General features: G+C 46.6%; 1 protein-coding gene and 1 pseudogene across 1 annotated transcript in view; one reads left to right on the top strand and one right to left on the bottom strand.

The window, feature by feature from the left end:
• TENM2 (teneurin transmembrane protein 2) overlaps positions 1-23,128 on the bottom strand; it is a 1,103,161-nt gene that overhangs the window by 89,493 nt on the left and 990,540 nt on the right. The window contains exon 14 of the mRNA XM_081826284.1: positions 19,401-19,547. Coding sequence (XP_081682410.1) covers positions 19,401-19,547 — 147 coding nt within the window. The remainder of the gene's footprint in view (positions 1-19,400; positions 19,548-23,128) is intronic.
• Positions 7,892-8,383, top strand: LOC102733058 (small ribosomal subunit protein uS17 pseudogene; annotated as a pseudogene).

The raw sequence follows: 23,128 nt of genomic DNA, 5'->3' as shown, positions 1-23,128 counted from the left end.
AGAATATATAACCCTTAAGCTGCACACTCCAGATCAGGGTGTCTGGGTTTGAATCTCAGATCAGGTGCTGCCCATCTGCTGACCCTGGACAATTAACTGCCCTGCATCTCAGTTTCCTCATGTACAAAATGAAGATGATGATGATGTTAGAAAGTGTTGTTTGGAGGATTAAAGCAGTTATTACATATACAGCACTAGGAACAGTGCCCAGTACAGTGAACACTCAGTTAACTATGTGTTATGCCCATTATCATGCCTTCACCCACCCTATAGAGTTGGAACCTGAGGCTCAGAGAAGCTAAGTAAGTTATCCAAGTGGCTAAGCAGCAGCTCTGGATAAAAAGTAGGAAAAGGCAACCAGTGAGATCATTACCCTCTATCTTCTTCATTATCAGAAGGAGGAGATATTTCTTTCCCGAAGGGAGTCTGAAGACAGGGCAGTGGACACCCATCAACTGGGGAAGTATGCGTGGCCGTGAGATTTAATTACTTCTGCAGGCCTGCCTACATCTACAGCCGGGAAAGAATCAGGCTGGTTGAAATAAGTTTCTAGAAAGGAATCAACAGGAGAAACAAGATGCCTGGGAATTCATTCCCTGAAATACAGGCTGCCGAGGCCCACACTATTTACCTGTGGGATTCAAACCTCCATTCAGCTGTTTACCATTGGCACAAGGTGGCACTTGCCTTCTGGGCTGGCTACAAGTTTGTGCCAGTGGTTTCCAGCCCCGGCCTAGTTCGCGCTGTTGGATTTTTCAAGGAGCTCCTAAATAGGCAAAAGCTATAACCTCAAAGCCTTCACTGAACACATACTAGTGAAGCTATGCTCAGTGGGGAGGAGGCCACGGGTCAGTGGAGGGGCTGCAGAGAGCCAAGTAGATGCCGGGTATTTCAGAGCTGGCTGAGACATGCACATCTTTTCTGTTCGGGAAAGGCTGCGTGAGTCGGCACATCGTTCTTACAGAGAAGGGAGGTCTCTAGGAATGAGAGGGTGTTTATTTCATTCATTTCATTTATTTTCCTTTTTGATCTTTGTAAACTGGGCAGTTTATGGAGAATCCGGATGGAAGCATTTTGTTCAATTTTCGTGCCTTTTATTCCCTGTAGCTTGGTATGCAAGTGATTCCCTTTATAACCTGCCTGAACTCTCCAGCTTTCTTGGGTATTAAAGGCTTCAGGAAAACATCTAAATTTACTTTTCTTAGTTTCATTTTGTGACAGGGTGGCACAAATCGACTCCAACAATTCACTTTAGGTGCCACGGACGGCTCTGCTAGCGTCTGCACATAGGACCTGACTGGGAAACTGGTCAGCAGCTCAGATTTTAAAAATGAGCTCCACTCTTTCCAGATCATGGTCTGATGAGAGGCATCACCAACCACCAAATCTACCTTCCCTACTCATCTGACCAAGGGGATGGTTAAAACTAGGAAGAGTACGTATGGTTCCATTTATAGGATGTTCAAGAACAGGCAAAGTTAATCAATTATGGTAAAACATTAGAAATTGTAGTTACCTTAACGGGGAGGTACTGGCTGGGAACTTCCTGGGTGCTGGAAATGCTCTAGATCTTCATCTTATTCACCTGGCTACACACACATCAAGGTGTGTATTTAAGATTATGCAATTTATGTATTTGCCAATGGACTGACTTTAGGCAAGATACCAACCTCTTTATGTTCTGTCTTCCTTATTTGCCGAGTGGGCATGATTATGATACCTCACAGGAGCAATGAGAGGACTAAGATAATCCACGCTAGGTAGATGCACAGCTGTGAGCACTTAGTAATCTAGTACGTACTTCTGAATCTTTTCTACTTCTTTTCTTCTTGGCATCATATAGGTTCATTTGGCATACAGAGTGAGGTATTTGCCAAGTTCTCATCTACCCAAGGAAAATAGAGGGGGTCCAGGTGGTGGACCCAGTAAAGCCTAGGGCCCTTCTTGAGATCAGTTAATGATGGGGAAGTAGAAAATTAACAAAGAGTGGAGAGAAGGGGGCAGGCAACAAGTTGGGGCAAGAAAGAAGAAGCCTGTGCTGTTTGTTCTTTGTGATGGAAATAAAGGAGAGGTGGAGGCTGGCTGGCAAAGGCCAAAGGCACCTGAATGGCCAGACACATAAAGAGGTTTTGGAATAAAAAGAAATATGGCAACCCTAGGATTCTTTTTGCCTTGGGAGTTATTATTTTTTTTTTTTTTTAAGGTGAGCTCCTTCAGGACCATGTCTAAAGAGTCCCTAGTAAATATTTTTTTGCCAGGCCCCTGTCTATATAAACAATTTGAGTTACCCGAATTGACATATCAGCACCATTCTCATGCTGATCTTACAAGATCTTGCAAAATAATCCTCCAGCCAGAAGGAGCAATCTACTTGCCAATATGTCCACTGGAATTAAGATTGGGCATTGGGCCCTGAGATAGCTCATAAAAGCAAATCCCCAAACATCTCTGAAAATCTGGTCAACCTCATATGCATGGGGAGGGATGGTAGAGGGTCAGAGAACACCCTGAAAGGGAGAAATAGGGAGCATTGCTGATCCTGGTGAGTCCCTGCCCCGGGGGGAGCATTCAGAAAATTTCAAGGACAGCGGGCACTCTAAAGCTTAAGGACTCACCCAGAGTAGCACTAGATTCTTGGCCCAGCAAAAAAATACGGGCTTTAGAGTCGGAATATAGCAAAAGAATACAGGCTTTAGAGTCAGAATGGTTAAAACCTGTTCTATCATTCACTAGCTATGTAACCTTGGCAAGTGACTGACCTCCTATGACTCAGTTTTCCTAGCTATAGAATGGACTCAATAGCACCAACTTCACCAAAGAGCATAGAAATGCTATAAGGTGGTGCATATGAAATGAGATGGTGAAGGTGTTGCACTGAATACATAGCAAGAGCTCAACCAATGGAGGCTATTCTTCATGATATTTTCTGCTTTCCGCCAGGGAAGGCACTGTTCCATTTGCATTTTACCCAATGCCTGCTGACAAGTTGGAAAGGAGGGATAATTGAAAGTATTCTGGCTTGATGTAACTAAAAAGTGAAAGGAGCAGGCAAGGCTGACTTGATTTAACCTGGCAATATGAGATTAGTTCTTCATTGCCTCTGTTAGGTCTCCCACATTGCCAACCTTTTAAAGCAATAGATTGGCTGACAGGGTGCTCATTTGGAAGGTTTCACCTGCCATTAACACCCTGGCTGCCTGATGGACCATCATTACACAGTCGTCCCCTCCCTCCCAACCAGAGCAACCGCCATTCTTAAATCTTGCAAGAAGTGAAATTGTATTTGCGCTCCTTCTGGAAGGCCTGTTGGAAGCTTTCCTCTTGCTTCGTGCCGACTCTTTTTTTGACAGTCTCAGAGTTCCAAGGCCAGAAATCCTTGCTCCAAAGCACCTTTGGCTTTTCTTATGACTTAGCAATGGAAGATCAATCATGTCTGACAAGAGATCTGGCAGAGGGGAGGCCCCACTGAGAGCTGCTTTTTCTGGGTTTCCTACTCTTCAGGATGCATGTGGGAAAGAAATCAAAGCCTGCTTAGGAAAACCCAGGCACTGTTACTGAAAACAGGGATATAATCTAGGTAAGACCACTTCTTAATAGGACTTTGGCTTACCTTGAAGTTACTGGGGCATCTGGTCAACCCCTCACGTATGGGGGTGAGGGTTGGTAGGAATTTTATGACAATGAGCTTGCAGTGTGTGTCCATTTTTTTTGAGTTTATTAAAACTAAACAAATGGAAAAAAAAACCCAAAACAAATACCATCAATAAAAACCTTTAAAACCAATGCTTCTTAAAATCTAACCAGCATTAAAATCACCTGGGACCTTGTTAAAATATAGATTCTAATTCTCTGGTCTTTCCTTTGGTCTGCATTTCTTACAAGTCTCCAGGTGATGCTGCTGCTGCTGGTCTGAGCACTGTATTTCTAGAAGCCAGGCACTAAACCGCTGTTGGTCAAGATGTGCTCCCTGACCTCCTGCCCTGGAACCACCTCAGTGATTTTAAAATGCTGATTCTTGCTGTCACCCAGGTCTACTGAATTTCTGAGTGTGGAAACTGAGAATATGCATTTTTTAAAATAAATGATTATTTATTTTTAGAGAGAGACATAGAGCACATACATGAGTGCAAGTGGGGGGATGGGGAGAGGGAGAGAGAAAAATCTCAAGCAGACTCCCTGCTGAGCATGGAGCCCAGTGTGGGGCTTGATCCCAGGACCCTGATATCATGACCTGAGCTGAAACCAAGAGTTGGATGCTTAACCGATTGAGCCCCTTAGGCACCCCGAGAGTATTTCAAAGAAGATTCCCAGGTGATTTTTTTGCCTGCTAAAACTCAAGGAACCCTGCTCTGAATTACTGAAAACATCCCTCAAATATCCATAGCAGTACATCTGACTCTGAGAGACTAAAGGAGCCTTCCCGAACTATGTCTCCTGGGGGTTCCCTGAAACATAGAAGTGGAGGTGGCACTGGAGGATCTGTGGTCAAAAACAACTTGAGAGACATTGGTTAAACAATTAAACTAGTTTCTTTACAGCAGGACTTCTCAGAGACTTTGATGGGTGAATATGCATTATAAATCTTTAATGTTGCAACGGAGCATGCAGCATTTCCTGACCACAGACCCCTTTTGGCCCAGAGCATCTCCCCACAATAGTCTAGTACAATCCAGGTTGAGAAGCACTTCACGAGAACAGAGCTCTAGGCTTGGGAGCTCTATCTTTGGAAGGACCAGCCACACCTTCATCTACTCAATAGCCCCCTGCTTGACTGATCTCATAAAATGCACGCTTTGGGGTGATTAAATGCAATACAAACCAAATCATCACTACTAGCACATAAGCTCAGAGCCCCTGTCCTTGGCCTCCCAGTGCCTCCCAAAGCCAGCATATTTCAGCATAGAGACCCTATGTTAGGTGACACATTCTGGGAGTCAGTAGGATGATGAAGCATTAATGGCAACCATGTCTAATCAGAGCTAATGGTTGGCACTTATGAAAAGCTTACTAGGTTTCAGGTACTGTCATAAGTGCTTTATCTGCATCCCTTCGTTAAATCACCGCCAGAATTCCAGGGATCGTTAACTTGTTTACAAGTGAGGAATTAGAGATTAAGAAGGAGAGTAAATAACTTGCCTAAGACCACACAACTTCTACATGTTGGGGCTGTCTTTGACCCAGTTCGCTGCACTCCAAAGCCAAATTCTATATGAGGCTGCCCTGTAAGGGCGGTTAGAGTAGAACATTCCAAATGGCAAACAGGAGCCGCTGTGCCCGCCGCCATGACATGCACTAAGCTCTTTTACCCGAGGCAGGATGATGTCAAACAGAAGAGGAACAGTTTAAAGACATATTGGAGGGAGATTCATTTTTTGAAAAGCTGGGATGCAGAGTGTTTTAGCTGGCCCTCTGTCCTAGCTCCCACTCGTGACGGATGGACCTCCATAGGGCTGTTCCCTTGCCAGCACTGAAGCCCCTCTGTGCTTCTGCAGCCTGCCCCTTACCCCCTTATGCAGCCATCATCCCATAAGCTCGCTCGGACACTTGAGGGTGGTGTCTATAATCTCCATTTTGCAGAGGAAGAAACTGAGGCTCAGAGAGGTTAAGAGCCTTGCCCACAATCACAGTAAATAGTAAATAATGGAATGAGTCACCCTTTGGCTGTCCACCTCCAAAGCCTACATTTGGCTTCTATCCTCAATTCTTCACGGGAGGCTGTGAGTAGTCACGGCCATATAAAGGTACCCTGTGAATGGTGTAGGACCTGGGGGAGGAAATGCTGAGGCTTCACAAAACATCTTCATTCTCTAGTTGTTCTTTCTCTCAGCCTCTCCCTCTCTTACTATCCGCTCCCCCCCGCCCCGCCACCTCTCCTCAACCCAGACAGAGTCTCCAGGAATAATGATCTCACTTGATGAGAGTTTGTCCCCCTTGGACGTTCCCTGACAGGTCTCTCTGGCACAGCCTCACCCTTGTTAGCCTAGGGCCATGTTTTTCATACCTGGGGGAATTCTATCCTGGCTGCTGCCGTCTCCCCGCTGTTCTGTTACAAAAACTACTGGCAAGAGAGAGCAAGGGTCTCTGATCTCAGCCACGGATGTCCCCAAATGCTCACCCTCCCCCACTGTTCCTGGCCCCTCCCCCCTGCCCACCATCAACCTCCCTTTCAAAGAGCTCACTGACAGGTCAGACAGAAGCCAGCCCAGCAGGGGGTGGCAGGCTGGTGGGGTGCCAGACAGTGACCTGCTGGGCCCCTCAGAAAGAAAAGGGGCTGTCACCACCGACACCTCGGAGCAACAAACCGGAACAGTTACTTTCTGCCTGAAGAGAGACCCTGTCTCCCGGGGGGCAGGTGGGAGGACTGACCCCTGAGCTGAGAGCATTAGCAGAGGGCATGATGCCTGTCCTCCTGGTGCATAAAGAAGTGCCCCTAGACTGCCAAGTGGGAGAAGGGACCAGACTCAGCTATCATGCAAGCTTTCGGTTAGATTAGGGAAATCAGAAGTACTAATTCCTAAACATGGCTCTTGCCATGCTTCAGGTACTATGCTTAGCACACCCTGGAGATCTCATTTCATCTTCACATTCACTCTGTGGCCAGTATTGGACTGCCAGTTAACGTCACAGGATCCGTGTTTGCAACATATTGGCTGTGTGGCCTTGGGCTAATTAGCTTACCTCTCTGAGCCTCAGTTTTCTCATCAGTCAAGTGGAAATAATAAAAATACTAGTTTAATAGGGCCTTTGTGAGAGAGTAAATAAGCCTTGTGCAAAAACATTTAGTGCATAGCAACCACCTGTTTATTCTGGCTTTATAGATGGAGAACCCACGCCTGGAGAGGTTACGTTATTTGACAAGGTCAGGCAGCTGCTTGTGAGTGGGGGAGCTGGGATTCGCCCGCAGCTGGCCCAGCCTCAGACCTGCTGACCTCTTTCACTACTCTGTGCCTCACCAGGCTGGCCATGGTTTGGGAGGTCGGGCTTCACCCAACGTGATTCTCGGCAGCCCCTGCCTTTCCTACAGAGCTTGCATACCTACTGCCGCCGGCCCATGTGAAGTCCATATTCAGGGTGAGCCAAGTTGACAATAGAGATGAAGAGCAGTATAACCATGTTCACGTCTTACTGAAAAGAAATAATGTATCTTACCTTTAGATTTTCTTTGCATTAATAAAAGGGTGTGAATGGTATGTAGTGACTTGGGTGTCATTGTATGGATGTGTTTTTTTAGTCCTAAAATGAAATGTATTCATACTAAAATACTGGGTCACTGTGTACTGAATAAAAGACAACAGCTTTCTGTCCTAGACACTTCTCATTAAAACTTCCATTCATTCAATTCATTTAATAATGAGTTGACCAAGACAGAGAAGAACCCTGCAGTTAGGAACCTAGATTCTAGAGGGGAAACAGACAATTAACAAAGAAATGTATAACAGACTTTGAGAAGGTGAGAGTGTCCTAAAGAAAAGTGAGGCAGGGTAAAGTGTCGGGAGAGTGATGGAGGAGGAGGGTTGCTGTTTTAGATGGGGGTGGGGCAGGGAAGCATCCCAGAAGTAATGTTTGGGAGAAGCCTGAATGAGATGAGGAAATAAGTCCTGGAAACTTCTGGAGGGAGAACATTCTGGGCAGAGGGAACAGCAGGTGCAAAGGTCCAGGGTGGAAAAGTATCTTGAGAGTAGGAACAAGATGGTGGATGTTGGGCTGGATGATGGAGACGAGTAGAGGACGATGTAAGTGCTAAGTGGAAGCAGGAGCCTGCTAATGTGGAGCGATGGCTGTGACCCAGATGATGTGCTGTGGGAGATGTAATGCCCAGCGAAGGTTTGCACAGGGGCATCAGATGACCTGACTTTTAAAAGGATTCTTCTTTTTTCAGGCATCCAGGGAGATGATGGACATACAGACTGAGCATGCCTACTAAAAGCAGCTGACCGTCTTTCAGAATAAGAAGAGGGGCCCACTTGGAGAAACTGGCAAGGAGAAGTTCCCGAAATACTACAAACACATTGGTCTAGGCTTCAGGGCACACAAGAAGGCCACTGAGAGCACCTATTTTGACAAGAAGTGCCCCTATACTGGTCATGTGTCCATCAGAGGGTGGATTCTGTCTGATGTGGTGACCAAGATGAAGATGCAGACGACTACTGTCACCCATCGAGACCACCTCCCCTATATCTGAAAGTACAACCGATTCAAGAAACGCCGCCAGAACATGTGAGCCCCTGTCCCCAGACTTCTGGGATGTCCCGATCAGCGACACTGTCACAGTGGGTTAGTGCCAGCCCTTGAGCGACACTGTGTGCTTCTACACGCTCAAGGTCACCAAGGCCACTGACACCAGGAAGCAATTCCAGAAGTTCTGAGACTGGACATCTGCCCAAACCCCAAGAAAATAAAGTTATTTTCCCAATCATGGGTCCAAATAAAAAAATATGTATTTATATATATAAATAAATACAAATATAATATAAATATATAATATAATACATATTATAATATATACTATATATAATATGTAAAATAAATATAAATATATACATATAAATAAAAATGAAAGGATTCTTCTGACTGACCGCTTTGTGTGGAATAGACTGGAAGCTGGAGGACCAACGGTCCAGCCCAGTGAAAATGGTTGCATGATCCAGGTGGAGGTGGAAAGATATTAAGAAACCATGGCTTTAATGGTCGGGAAGAAATGGAGGGGCCAGACAAGGGTGCACTTGCAAATCTGCACAGCAACCCTCACAGACAAGGGGGCACGTGAGAGATTTGGGAATGCCCACTGCTGTGGACCATGTGATGGCTGGGAAGCGACAGCACGATGTTGTGCATCAAAGGGTGCTTTGGGTGCTGGGCCCCAGTGGGCTGGAAACTTCTCCCTGGATCTGCTCCCCCTGAGCCGTGTGCTTTATGAGTAGGCATAGCAGAAGTAGGAGTAGGTGAAGCTTGTCCCAATGACTGCAGCATCCCTTTCTCTACAGATTCCCCTTGCCTTCCCTGTCCCAGATCCCAGTAGCTTTGGACTCTCTGGCCAACCTGATATAGAACTACTTTTAGAAAACGGGTCTGGGAGGAGGACGAGCCAGACATTTAGGATTAGGAGAGCCAGGCTCCAATCCCAGCACTTCACTGTTGACTTTGAACAAACTACTCTCTAGCTTCTCAGTTTTTTAGCTGGTTAAATGGAATCCTCTACTGTTATATGTCAGCAGCTAATTCAGGGATTTTTTTAAACCTTATGCAGACCAGACAATATGTTCGTTGAGCCATCCAGGTCCCTGGGTTGTGATCTGCGACGGAAAATACACTCATTCCAGCATGAGTGCGTGTGGGATTGAGGGGGAATGTACATTAGAACAGGGACCAAAAGATGGATTTCTGATTTTGAAATGTCGTGCATTACTTGATACGATGAGCTTTTGATTGGGAACACTGTGTGTGTGTTCAGAGTCTCTGAAGTCACATTACACAGGGAGATACTAATAATTAGACCTGTCATTTAAATAAGGTGGCATTCAGGCGCTTTCTGTAAAATGGCTAGTCAAACCTCTCAAAGGGCCTGTGAAGTTGGTGGTGGTGTTGAAACAGAGGCTCGGACAGGTCAGGTGTTTTGCTCAAGGGAGTACAGCCAGTAAGAACTGGAGCCAGAACTAACACAAGTCAGCCTGACCCAAGACCTGGCAGACCCCAGCTGAAAAGGGCACAGCATCAACTTTGGGCCTGAGGGCGATGGGAGAAGCCCCAGGAAGTCACAAGGGGGAGAGACCAGGGCCAGCTACCATGTACCCTCTTCCAGCACGCTCTTCCCACAGCTGTGCTTTACTCCAGGGCTCTTGAAAGAGGGGAGGGGGGACAGATCCCGGGAAGTTGGGGTCCTGAGCCCCTTTCCATAGCCACAGCTCTGTGGCAGGGGCTTCAGTGAGTACAGTGGGTCCGTACGCCAATCAAGCTGCCACGGCCTGGGACGCAGAGCTTTTTGGTCTGTCCTCCGCCTCAGGTGGCCCAGGGATGCCACATATGGAGGAATCACTCTCTGTCAGCACTTGAGTTCCCCCCCAAATGGTACCTATTGTGTCAAGTCAGTGGTTCCCAAAGTGTCAGTATCAGCTGGGTACTTGTTAGAAATGCATATCCTTTGGACCCGCCCAGACCTACTGCACCAGAAACTCTGTGAGTCTGGCAATCTGTGCATTATGCCTTCCAGGTGATTCTGATGCCCAGTGACCTAAGAGAACCTTTGTACTAAGTATTTTCCATGTATTAGCTCATCTGAGCTCACAGTATCCTCTGAGGGGGCAACTAGCATTAGTCCCACTTTACAGAGGACAAAACTGAGGCTTACAGAGACAGGTCAACTTGTTCCCATCAGTGGTGGGGCCAGGACGTGAACCCAGAGCTCCCTGGCCCCGAAGCGTCTTGATCACCCTGCCAGGCTGTCTCCTCCCCTTGAAGTGAAAGGTTGTGCACGTGCAACAGAAGAAACATACAGACAGGCCACTCCTTCTTCTCTGCTGTGAGCATATGTATTTAGGAATCACCCAAGCAGATAGATCAGCCTTCGGTCTGAGAGAAAAGGTGTGGCTACAGTTGTGGAGACCAAGATGCTGAATGCAGGAAGACAAAGCAAATACTTCAGGTAAACTTCACTCTGCCCAGCGTGGCACGCAAGGCCTGGCTTTCTCCATCCAGACCCGCTTCCCCAGCCTCACCCTCCTCCACTCTCCGTCAGTCTTCTCCGAGGTCCCCAGATACGCACTGCTGTCCCTTGCCTCTGCACATGCGCCCACAATGCTTTCCCTGCATTCCTGATCTAAGTCCTCTGTAGCTTTCAAAATTCGAGTTTTACCTGTTCTGGAAACCTTTGATGCCCCTTCTCTGGGCTGTCCTAGGCTCTCGGCCTCATTCTATCCTGGATCCTTAGTATACAGCTTTGTAGAGGCTGGTTTCACATCTGTCTCACACCCCAGCAGACCTTGGATTCTTTGTGGAGGAGTCTGAGTCTCATTCATTCCTGTGGCCTGGCTGTTTGTGTGTGTGTGTGTGTGTGTGTGTGTGTGTGTGTGGTTGGCATGGGGGGATGTGTTTGCTCTTGCCACCCTCCGTGACAAGAGTACGTGTAAATGGGGCTGGGACTAGGGAAAGTTGAGGGAGGCTGGCCTACAGGCACAATTAGAGAAGGTGCTCACTCTTGGGTACACAGGTGCCTCAACTCATCTTAGTCTATCTAGTTCCTGGGTCTCAGAATGATCTTACCAGTAAGGCCAGCCATACGATCTCTTGAGGGGGACTGGGTCCCTTTGGGGACAGCATGGCGTGGAGAAAAGCGTACTGAATCTAGAGCCAGGAAGCCTGGATCTGCCCTACCCTGCTATTTGGCCTTGAAGAAGTTACTTCCCCTCTCTGGGTTTTATACCTGCTGGGGACTCCATATTTTAGTCTTTGTGCATCTGACATTTGCGGACTCCACGATTCCCGTGAATCAAAGAGGTAGCGTCCCTCAGTGTGTGTGGCCATGGAGTTCCAGGAAATGGGGTTGGCAGATCAATGATGAAGTACCTTGAGCTCAGGAAAAGGGAGGGAATTCCCCTGGAAAGGTTTGGTCTTGCGGTGCTCGGGGAGGGAGGGAGCACTGCACACACAGCTTTGGGGCACACCTTGCAGTTTTCTTTGGATTCACATTTGGCTACATAGTTCTGGCACCTCTCCAATCCCCCGAGCTCTTGGCTGAGAAGATGGAAAGTCAAAGAAAAGAGCACAGACCTTGGGCAGCTGCTCACTGTGCTGCAGAGAGCGTCTAGCTATTTAAAGTCCAACTGTTCCACATTCCCCTGCTTGTACCCTGGCATTCCAATGCGTAAGCACTTTGTGGCAAAAATGCATTCCAAATCCAAAATGGGGTGGGGGGGGGAAGCTAACACCAATGCTATTTTTCAGAATGCTGCAGAATTCGTGTTTCTGCGGGGCTAAGGGTGTTAAGCACTCACAGATTGCCCTGCTAGGATCCCGAGCACAATAGTCAGCTGCTGCGAGGGGTCCATGAGGAAGGCTCTTGACTGAGTCCTGGCATGGCTGCATTTTAGCTGTGAGGCCTGGGTCAGCCACTCTGCTTATCTGGCCCTTAGTATCTGCCTCTATGTGAAGGATGCTCAGAGGCTCTTAGGGCTCTTGTGGGCTATTGTCGTGATTTATTTGGGCAATGTGGGTAAAGTCTTAGTAAGTGCTGGATGCATCAGGTCCCTGACATCAAGCCAAAGACACTCCCTGCTCTGGAACTGTCTGGACCCCTCAGATATGTCCCCAGGAGATGTTAATACTTGCACCAGATTTCTTGATCTTGGCATTATTGACATTTTGGGCCCAATCATTCTTTGTTGTGGGGGCTGTCGTGTGTATGTAGGATTTTTAGCAGCATCCTGGGCCTCTACCCACCAGATGCCAGTAGCATCTCCATTCTTCCTCCCTGCTGTGACTCCTAAAATGTCTCCTGATGTTGCTAAATGTCCCGCTTGGAGAGTAAAGCTGTGCCCAGTAGAGAGCCACTGGTCTGGACTGAGGGGAGGGCTGTGGGAGCAAAGGGGATAATCCTGGCACCAGGCCCCTTGAACCTTTATTCAAAGGCTGGTCACAGGAACCAAGAGGGTTCTTGCTACAATCTAGGCAGTTTCTCTGGCCAACGCAAAAATACGGGAAGCCAACATAGGAAATAAATGTTACCTCTTTGCCACCAGTTAAATCTGTGTTTTGATCCTTTAATTCCCTAAAACAAGTCCACAGTGATTTAAATTATTAACATTTTTTTTGCAAATTAGGTATTTTAATCACAATTTTATGATGAATATTTGATTTGTCATCTAATCAGGGAAAAATATAATCCCTTAAGAGACACTTAATAATCATTTAAACTACTAAAAACTTGATTAGGAAAGACTGAAGGTGTGATGTTAGGTAAATTCATGAACTTTAAACATCTTCGTCCAACCCCCCAAACAAATTCCATGCTTAAATCCATTTACTGTGAGAAGGTCTTCAGTGGGCAAGTTCTATGTTTGAGGTGACTTTTCCTGAGGCCTCTTTACAACAACAGTTCTGTACTTGTTTGAACTTTCCCCAGAAACAGTCTCCAAATTTTGTTAGTGTTTGCGAAGAAATGAGCTTCTGCCTTTAAAGTAGCCAAGCGGTCTATCAGTGGTTAGCTGGAAGCCTATTTTGAATATTACCTTCTCCAGCCTCTGTATCCTTATCTATGGCATGGAAAAACTATGAAGAGACAGAGTCATAAAACTTCTGTGTCTGCTGCGATGACACATTCAACAGACCAGGAAGATATAGATGGGATAATTTAGGAGTGCGCCATTTGTTGTGAAGGCAACACCACAGGGTGATGGGGGAGAGACAGAGGTAGGTCGAGACAGGCCTCTTTGGGGAGGGGTGCTTGAGCTGAGAATGGAAAATGGCTGCAAGGAGCTGGTCATGCCAAATGCCCAGGTCAGAGCATTTCTGGCCCTGGATCAGCAAAGGCCCTGAGGTACGACTAAGCTCAGCATGTGAGGGCAAGGGGCTGGAGGGAGTGGATGCAACAGAGCTGCTGTGGCGGGCAGTGGGGGTCAGGCGAGAGAAGAGGAAGGGGCACGTCACAGAAGGCACTCTAGGCTAAGGTGAAACATTTGATTTTGATTTTAACTACATGAGAAGCCCTTTGAGGTCACGGCACGGTCTGATTTACAATTCAGAACTCTCTCGCAGGCTGCTGTGTGGAGGAACAGAAAGTGAGGTGCAGGCGCCCACCAGTGGGTTGCCTATCCCATTACCCAGATGCATACAAAGCTCAGAACAGGGTTCGGTGCACATAAGCTCTCAAAAATCTCACTGATTATAGTTTTTCTATGTGATAAAGAATGAATTCTACTTTTTTTTAAAAAACCTCAATAGAAAACTGACCCCCCAACCCTCAGTTTCCTAAACAGAAGAGTCTTGAGTCAAATACACTGGAAGATCCACAATAATTTCAGCCCCCTGTTGCCATGTGGTCCTCAGTTGGGGTTAGTTCTGCTTCCCTCCCAAGGAAGAGAGACCCAGCGCCTGGCCAGCCGGCCGTGGCCTCAAGGCCACATTTCCCTTGTAAGCATTAGATATATTGTTTTCCTCTCTGGGAGCTAGTTGGGGACTCTGTTTATGGCTCCAGCTACATTTGCCACAAGGTCTTTGGACTGCAAGGGGAATCCTCATCCAACCCAATTAATAGAGCAATGTTGTACTTCTAAGCTGTCCCCCACCCAACCAATCCATCAACATGATTTGCACACATTAATCAAGGCATTTACAATGGGTTCACCAAGCTTTATCTCTCATTGGATGAAGAAATGGGACTATTTGGACTTGAGAACTATAACTCTTCCAGAGTCCCTGAAGTCTTGAGCTTGGCTCTGCTAAATGCACAGACAAGGTGTTATTAATTAACAATTGAGATAAATGCCGGAATAGCATCCCTGAATCATGTCAAACCAATTTGGATGGTTATGGGATGGGGAAAAGGGGAGGAGGCCATGGGCAAGGGGTGGGCTTCGTCTGTTCCAAGTGCTTTGGACAGACTCCAGTGTTACTTCTCCTCATTTAGACCTGGCTGGAGTGCCTGGAACTCAGGCCAGCATCCACATCTCTTAACCCAAGGCAGCCTCCTTTGGAGCAAAACAAGAAACCAAACTTCACAGATGGAGGTGGGCTGAGAAACACTGTCGTGGAAACCTTAATTTAGGGAGAGAAGTGTAGAAGCTGCTGGTGGGTGGAAGAGCCTCCATCACAGGTTACTGACCACACAGATCGGTGGCTTTGAGTACTCTCCCGGGAGAGATACTGAAGATGTTGGGCTCAATGTGGTGATGGGCTTTCTTTCCTGTCCTGTGGCCGACACCCACACTCCATGACAGTCGCCTCTCCACGCTCCCACGGAAGGGGGGTCTTCCACCCTGTCAGCCCTGACTGTAGTAATTATAATAATGTGTTATACATCTTATCTCTTCAGATGGATGTGAGCTCTTTGTGGACATGCATCGTATTTGTCCTAGAATTTCCAAAGGCCTCTTTCCAATGTCTGACATTTAGCAAACTCTGAATGAACGTTTGTTAAACCATCCAGGGAAGTCATGCAATGCTGAAATTTGATGAGCACTGGTTAGAACCTCAGTGGTTATAGACTGTGGGAAAACTACCGGTTGGGCTCCATCTATGGGGACTCAGCATGCGTTCTAGAAATAACGGCAACAGTACCAGCAATAACATTAAAGCTGGCAGCAAGCTGCTCTTGAAGGCACCCCGTGAAGCAGGCACCTGGTAAAACGTATTGCATACATTTTGTCAGTGAAACCACACGCCTGCTAATGGAGTTGGCATTATCATGCCTATTACACAGACAAGAAAACTGAGACCTTGAGGAGTCAAGTTACTCGCAGAAGTGGGACACAAAGACTGCTTCCTGAGCCCAGGCTCTTAACCGTCATGATGTGACAGTGTCACCTGAGCAACCAGAGCAGTGACAGGAGAAGGAACAAGAGTCTAACTTTTGGTGCCATGTTAACACTACGGAGGGAGACGCAGACAGCTCGCTAATACAGTAAGGCAGGATGTGACGCACTGTTGACTGTGGACAAGCTCAGCGTAGAAGGGCTTTTCCTACCCCCTCCGCTCCAGGCCTCCACCCACAGACAGGAGAGAGAGTGTCTGATAGGATTCCACAGGCACTTCAAGCAGACTCCCAGGCTGGCTTGAAATGATGAGAGCTGGGCTTTGTACAGACAGAGGACGGGGGTTCCTGACTCCCAAGTTCTGGGTGATAAAGGCATGTGGGGAAGGAGTAAGGCCTGTCTTTCCAGGCCAGATGGTCTAACAATGCCTCCCCACCTTGAGGTTCCCACTTTTAGAGGAGATCTACACCCTTTCTCCTACCCCTGGCTGTGATGAACTAAATCTCACACCTCTGTCTTGGTGTTGATAATTAAATATTATCTGCCTGTCACTTGATGCACATGTTGTGTGTATTCTGACTTTAATGAGCTGGTATTTGTCTTCTGTAAGCAAAAATATTTCTTTGAGTCTCTTCTTTTTCAAATTGGGGTGAGCAGTTCAAGTGAAGATCTTTCACTATTAAAAAGGCAGTCTGCTTGCCAGCAGGTCTGTCTGAACTGTTTCTACTTCTCAGGGGCAATGGCAGGGAGAACTTGCCCCTTCAGCATCAGCCATTGCTTCCTGAGGTTAAGTTAGCGGTCACGTGGCTGCAGGGTGTAGGGAGACTTTGAAAGGGACAGGATTAAGAAGGTAGGGAACTGGCATAAATTGTTTTTTGGGGGATATTCGTAGGCAGCTCTTTCCAACAGGGCTTCTCAGCTAGGTACCACGGAATATAGAAAATGTCTGAGTGAAAATTTTCTCAGGTCTTCTAAGGAAGGCACTTAGTACCATTCCAGATACATAGGAGACACGTCAAGTCATTCCATATAATGAATGTCTTAGGACAATGTTTCTCAAAGAGAACCTGCCTCAGCATTACCTGGAAATTTCCTCGAAATTAAAATTCTTGCACCCCGCCCCACACCTGCGGAATCCGAAATTCTGGAGGAAAAGTTCTAGCAATCTGTGTTTAATCAAGCCCTCCAGGGGGTTTTGCTACAGTTTCTGAACCACTAGTGGCTGCAAAGCACCAGGGCTTAATTCTCTCCCAGGTTGAAAAAGGCTGTCAAGGGCTTCAAATATCTGTATCCATATTTGTATCTATATCTATCTCAGTTTAAAATAAAAAATATCTATCACTTTAAACTGAGATTTTTTTTTTTTAACGTAGAGTGTTCCCGGATGAAAAAGTGATTTGCCTCTTCCAGCTCCACTTTGGAAGAGCACCCCATTATTTCCCCATTCATGAGTTCATAACAAATGTGTTCATTGCAGCTGCTCCCCTGGCCGACATGCATGCTCTGCCTGGGTGCCTCCTCTGACCTACTGTCAGGGTCAGAAACCACACAGCCCTGCCTGAGAACTCCCAAAGCAGGAAAGAGCCTGGGGCAGAACTCCTACCCCCACCAAAACAAACAAAAAAGTGATATAATTAGTGTGCTGCAGGATTGGATCTGGAGTTGATGAGGAGCAACTTTAATATTTATCAATAAACAGCAAAGTGCTTAGCACACCTCCTAGGGAAGTAATTAACCATAAAAAGGATACTCTGCACTGAGGAATCTCCTCCAAAAAAAAAAAAGAACTCAGTTAATTGTGAATTGCTTACACCAGGTGAGAGACAATCCGTGTCTACCTCTCTCACCTGACATAAGCAACTCTGAATTAACTGGGAGTTTCTTTTTATAAACACTGTGCAGAGCCTTTTTTTCTTTTTTTTTCCTGGTGGCTAATTACTTCCTTGGGAGGTTCGCTTTAATAGTTCCCATAACAAGGCCATTATTGTCTTTAGCATAATCACTGCCTCATTTGCTTTTGTGCCTTGCCTCCCTGACGCTCTGCCTCTGCCCACCAGGAGGGACCCTGAGTCCTATGTGCCTGCAGTGCAGTCCTTAGGCCTGGACCAAGAGCACCTCATGTGCCTCTTCCAGTTCTACCATGTCAGGAAATCGATTTTCTCCCGAAAGGAGTTGCCATCAGCCATAGGACTGGTGGAGAGGAATGTAGATGATGCAGGGCGTGTTGGGGAGACTGAGTCAGTCCCCCTCCCCTACGTGTGCAGCATTCCAGCCATTTGCTATTCTTTCAGCTGCTGACACCTGCAGTGGGGAAGGGAGCCAGGACAGCGACTCCTTTCTGGAAGAGGAAGGGAGCTGATCTATAAGCAACCACTTTGCTAGGTGAAATCACCAGGGACCAGAGGCAAAAACGGAACCTTATCAGGAGAAGTAATGCGATTTTGACTGTCTCTCTTGGAAAAAAAAAAAAATGTATGGATATATGCAGTTATGGCTCACTTCATTCAAAAATGAATTAAAGTGGCTTCTATTTTGGCTCTGTTTCAGGAAGCTAAATGAATGAACGGGAGCTCTGTAAATTACATCAGGTCTATAAACTTTTTTTTGATTGGTGTACTCCTATCATTGTATGTACATTTGGTTATTTACACATTATGTATGTACAAGTATAACAGCAATAATAGATTATGGGAATTGCAAGTGTCTATTAAGAGGATGAGGAAAAATAAAAATATAATAATACTTTCATCCATCACCCTGATGAATTGCGCCCCTTTCTGGACACTACCTAAGCCGACCCTCTGGGGCCGTGAGGGCAGGAGCTGATATTCTCAGAGCACAGGGATTGACAGAGTGGGACTAGACACATTTTTCTTAAATCAAATAGTTGGAGACGTGGATCCTCTTACACCCTGAAACAACCTGCTCTGAGGGAATTCTGACCAGTTAGTAATTTTGGCGGGAGAAGGTCACACACCTTAAGGGAGCACTGCTCCATATTCTTAGGAAATCACACAGCCCGTATGCTAACGCAACCCCATTTAGCCCCAGAATCTTAGCACTCCATCAGGGAATAACACAGGAAAATCCAGTTCAGAGATTCAGAACAGGGATTGGCAAATTTCCTATAAAGGGTCAGAGAGTAAATATTTTAGGCTTTACCAGCCATGTGGTCTCTGTCCAACTCCTCAATGCTGTCTTTGAGGGTGAAACATAAACCGACAGGCATTGTTATGTTCCAATAAAACTTTATAAGAAAATGCTAAAATTTGAATTCCACACAGTTTGCATATATCTTGAAATATTGTTGTTCTTTAGATTCCCCCCACACCCCCAAACTTTAGAAATGTAAAAACCATTTTTTAGCTCATATAAAACCAGGCAGTGGATTGGATGTGGCCAACAGGCTGTCGTTTGCTGGCCACTGGTTGGAATGTGGACTTTGGAGTCAGAGCTGGGTTTGGGCCCCAATTTTACTATTGGTGGTTGACTTATCTTAAAACAGTTACTTAACTGTAGCCTAAGCCTCAGTTCCCTCATTTGTAAAGTAACATCTCTAAGGGTCGTAAGGATGAAGGTACTGCCTGAGATGTCTGAGGGCAGCGTGCACCCCATTCTGTGGTCATCACCATCGATTCGTTTGAAACTCCCAGCCCCGGAGGCTCAGGCAGGAATGGGCACCCGGGGGCTGCGCCAGGGCCCAGCCACCTCTCTGTGGCGGTATGTGCTTGAGAGTCCAAAGCCAGCATCAAGCCCCAGGGCCTCCAGCCCTTGCCTCCAGGAACCCTCACTGGCCCATCCTCTGCTGCATCTGCGTCAAGAGAAATGTTACAACAGCATTTGACAGTAGGGGAGGTCTTTCAGGAAAAATGACTCATGACGGAAGTGTACACAATGCCCTGCTCTTGAGGGGCTGGGAATGAGAAGACGCTTGCTCACCTCCCTCATTATCCTTGTTATCAGCACAGGAGGTTTCCATGGCAACGTTGCATCCGGGCCCTCTCCAGCCGGTCTGGCAGACACACTGCCAACTGTTCTGACCCAGTGTGCATCTCCCGTTGCCGTTGCACAAATCGGGGCAGCCATCTGGTTGGAGAAACGGAGAGGATGAGAAGGAGGGGCGCGAGGCCGCACTGGGGCAGCAGGGGGAGCCATGCAAAGGGGGAGCAAGGCCGCAGGGCAGCCACTGGGCCAGCCTCAGAGTGGGGCCCGTGCCTGCCTTCCAAAGAGTCGGGGAAGCAGGCAATGCATGCAGTTGCAAGACACAGTGGGGTCCCAGATGCAGGGGATCCCCAGTGACACTGACCTGTGTGAAGGGGTCTGAGGCAACCTTCCCAAAGTGGGGAATATTCCAGAAAACTAAACCAGCTCTGAGCTTACAAGCCTAGGTAGGCTGGAATTTCCAGCCAGTAGCTCAAGATTGAGGCTACCTCAAAAAAAAAAAAAAAATCTTTTCTTTCTTTCCTGTTTCTTTCTTTTTCTTTTTTTTTTTTTTACAAGTACCTTCTGCAGAAAACAGGAAATTCCCTATCAACCCAGGACGGAGGCAAAGTACCCTCCATCATTCAGAATTTTAAGGATATATTTATATATGATTATCACAAGTTTCTTATAACAAGGAACTGGATAGTTCTGCTGGGCTATTTTCATATTTTTGTAATAGCTTTAAGGGGCACTTTAAAATGTTGGCTATTTATCACTCAACCTATTTATGGCATGATTTAAAAATACTGCCGAGTCTGAGGGCCGTGGAAGGATTAGGTACTCAGTGCCATGAACAGGGAAAAGAGAAAAATGTGTATGTGCATGAGGAATGAGGTGACGTTTGAGTAATTCTTATTTTGTGGTAACCTTTTCTTTCTTTCTTCTTTTTTTGGGGTGGGGAGAAGTATGAAATCAGCAGCCTAATTCCCTAATTGCTCCAGCACCTAAAACAACTGTGGCTACCACCCTTCTGACCTGAGCTGGGGCCCAGGGATCGTGGGCGTGGGAAGACGAGAAAGGGTGGCGGGGGGTGGGGCACTAAAGCGGGGTGGGAAAGCCTCCCCAGCAGAGCCTCTGTCACCCTCTAGAAGATGCAGAGAGCAGCACAGAATTGGTAGGATGTCGCCACCCTCACAAAACCTACTTGCTGGCAAGAATTCCTGGATATGTTCTCATTTTTCCTTTACCAGCTTTATTGAGCCATAATTTACATACCATAAAATTCACCTGTTTTAAGTGCACAATGCAGTGGCTTCTAGCAAATTTACAGAGTTGTGCAATGTAGGTGTTTTTCTTACTTCATTTAAATAGACCCCAAATGACCATTAATGTCATTATCCCCAGGAAGTAACTTCCCGAATATCCATCTATAATTCAGTCTCCCCCTCTGTCACCATGTCTATCTCCAGCTTTGGTGGTGTATTTTTTTTTTTTAAACCACACGAAGTGCAGGGTGGACTGGGCTGTGGTGGGGGCATGAAGAGCTTTGCAATGATGGAGGTAATTGATTTGAAACCATTCTGGCCCAAATCTTCTGAATCAAAGCGTGCCTCTCCCCTTACTTCTCCCTCCAGTGTTCCAGAGGCTTTCGCCAGCCATCTTTCCTCTCTTCTCTCAAAAACCCATTATGAGAACGCCAATAAACCTAATTTGTGCACGTGGCAGTGGTGGGAATTTAAAGGACTCCTCCTAGGAAGAAAGGTCTGGAGGGTCTGAAAGTGAGTTGAAATGTACCTATTTAAGGTATCTTACTTTTGAACGCTTGTTCCCCCCATCCTTTCCAGAATGTGGTACAGGTTAGGTCCTGAGAGAAGAGGGTAAGCGAAAGAGGAGAAGTTCTCTGTGGGGAAGTCTCTGTAAGGAAGCTGAGCTGTCTTGAGAGGAGAAAGCAGGAGACTGTTACCAGAGAACCTGTTTTCTTAGCCCAGCACTAAATCCAGATGCAAACAAAGCCTAAGTGTTTGCATACCTCAAGAAAGACTTGCTGGTATTCACACCTATCCTTACAGAGCCCAGATTCACATTTCCATTCCTTTCCTTACCAAGGAGGTGACACCCCCCCGGCCCCGCGCCCCCCCCCCCCCAGGGGCCTGCCTGGAGAACCAGTGCCATCCCCCTTGTTCATACTGTGAGAGTGTTCAGGGAGCAGAAGCCATCCCCAGTTTCAGAGAAATACCATAAACATTTCTACAGGAGCAAAATGAAACTCAGTAGGAAAAGCCCAAGGGACATTTCAGAGGTTCTCAAGGAAAGGAGTCTATCTCCAACCTCCAGCCACCTCCAGCTTTACAATTTCTACCAGAAGAGTTCTGGTTGAATGGATCACACAGAATACACTAAATGATAGACCTAGCAACATTTGCTCAGCATCCCATCTATTACATGTGCTTTGTTATTTAGCTACTTTGAGGACTCATGTTTGACTAAAATCACGCCCAAAGTCTCAACAGAAACCTCATTGTGTAGGAAAGCCACGTCTACTACATAAAATTTAAATTTGCAAAAACACTAGCATGTCAGTCAGAGATACATACTCAAAATATCTGTGCACTTAGATTGAAATGAAGCTTTTTCTACCCCCTCTTTCTCTCTTGATTTTTTTTCTCCCCCCCCAACCAACTGAAGTGAGATAAACAGACCACAGTAGCAGGTTTTCTCCACATCATATGGGGAAGATGAAAACATGAACAGTAGGAAGCTGGCAAATCTCTGAGAAGTTTCGGGGTAGCTGGGAATTAATGGACAGGACTTTGCTTTTAGCTTGAAGATGAAGAAAGTAGCCTTAGCAGGTGCGTGGTGTTGCTAGGCAACCCCAAGCTACCCCCAGCACAAGTTCGTTCTGCTGGTGGCCTTCTGAGGAGGTGACTTGTTTTGTTTGTAAAGTGCAAAGCCAGCTTCTGCTTAAGGAAAAACAGAATGTAGGAAGTAATTAGTCTGGAGGGCAAATGGGCATCAGGTGGCAACTTTCTCTGGAGAGGATCCTTTAACTGAAGTTGGATTGGGCTGATGGGCTCATCCTTGGGGATCCAAGAAGTCTCCTACATGGAGTCTTCTGGATTTCAGGCTAGCACTGCTGATTTCCTTGAGTGTCCATCTCTGGGATCACTGATACAGAATGTGATAAGGCACAGCTTTTGATTCTTTGCACAGCTAGACAGCTGGCTATCTGGAGCCTTCACGTTCTACCATGACCCTAGCCTAGGGATTCTCAATTGAGGCTAGTTATTTCCCTTTTCTTCTTCTAGGGGACATTTGGCAAGGTCTGGAGACGTTTTTGATGATCACAACTTGGGGAGGATGCTACTGACATCTACTGCATAGAGGTCAGGGGTACAGCTCAACATCCCACAGCGCACAGGACACTCCCCACAACAACGATACAGCCCCAAATGTCAACAGTGCCAAGACTGAGAAATCTTGCCTTAGACCCCACACTCCATGAAACCTGAGAGTTCCTTGTTTGTTGTTGGATCGCAGAGCCTGGCCTTGTGTCAGGCACATTGTAGATGCTTGAATGAATGCTCATTCAGGTTGTGCTAGATCATTTCAGCCTGCCTTATCTATAAACTCTCCTGAGAGGCATGAGAAGATAGTGGGGCCTCTTTCTCAAAGATCAAAAGAGAACTTTCAAGGGCAGCAGCGATGTCTTGGGCTGGTTCTATCAGACTTCCAATACCTTTGGC

The sequence above is a fragment of the Leptonychotes weddellii genome, chromosome 7, assembly GCF_054177405.1.
Source record: "Leptonychotes weddellii isolate Sample4059 chromosome 7, ASM5417740v2, whole genome shotgun sequence".
Taxonomy (NCBI): Eukaryota; Metazoa; Chordata; class Mammalia; order Carnivora; family Phocidae; genus Leptonychotes; species Leptonychotes weddellii.
Note: the sequence above shows the minus strand (reverse complement) of the source record. Positions and strands in the feature narration are given on the sequence as shown.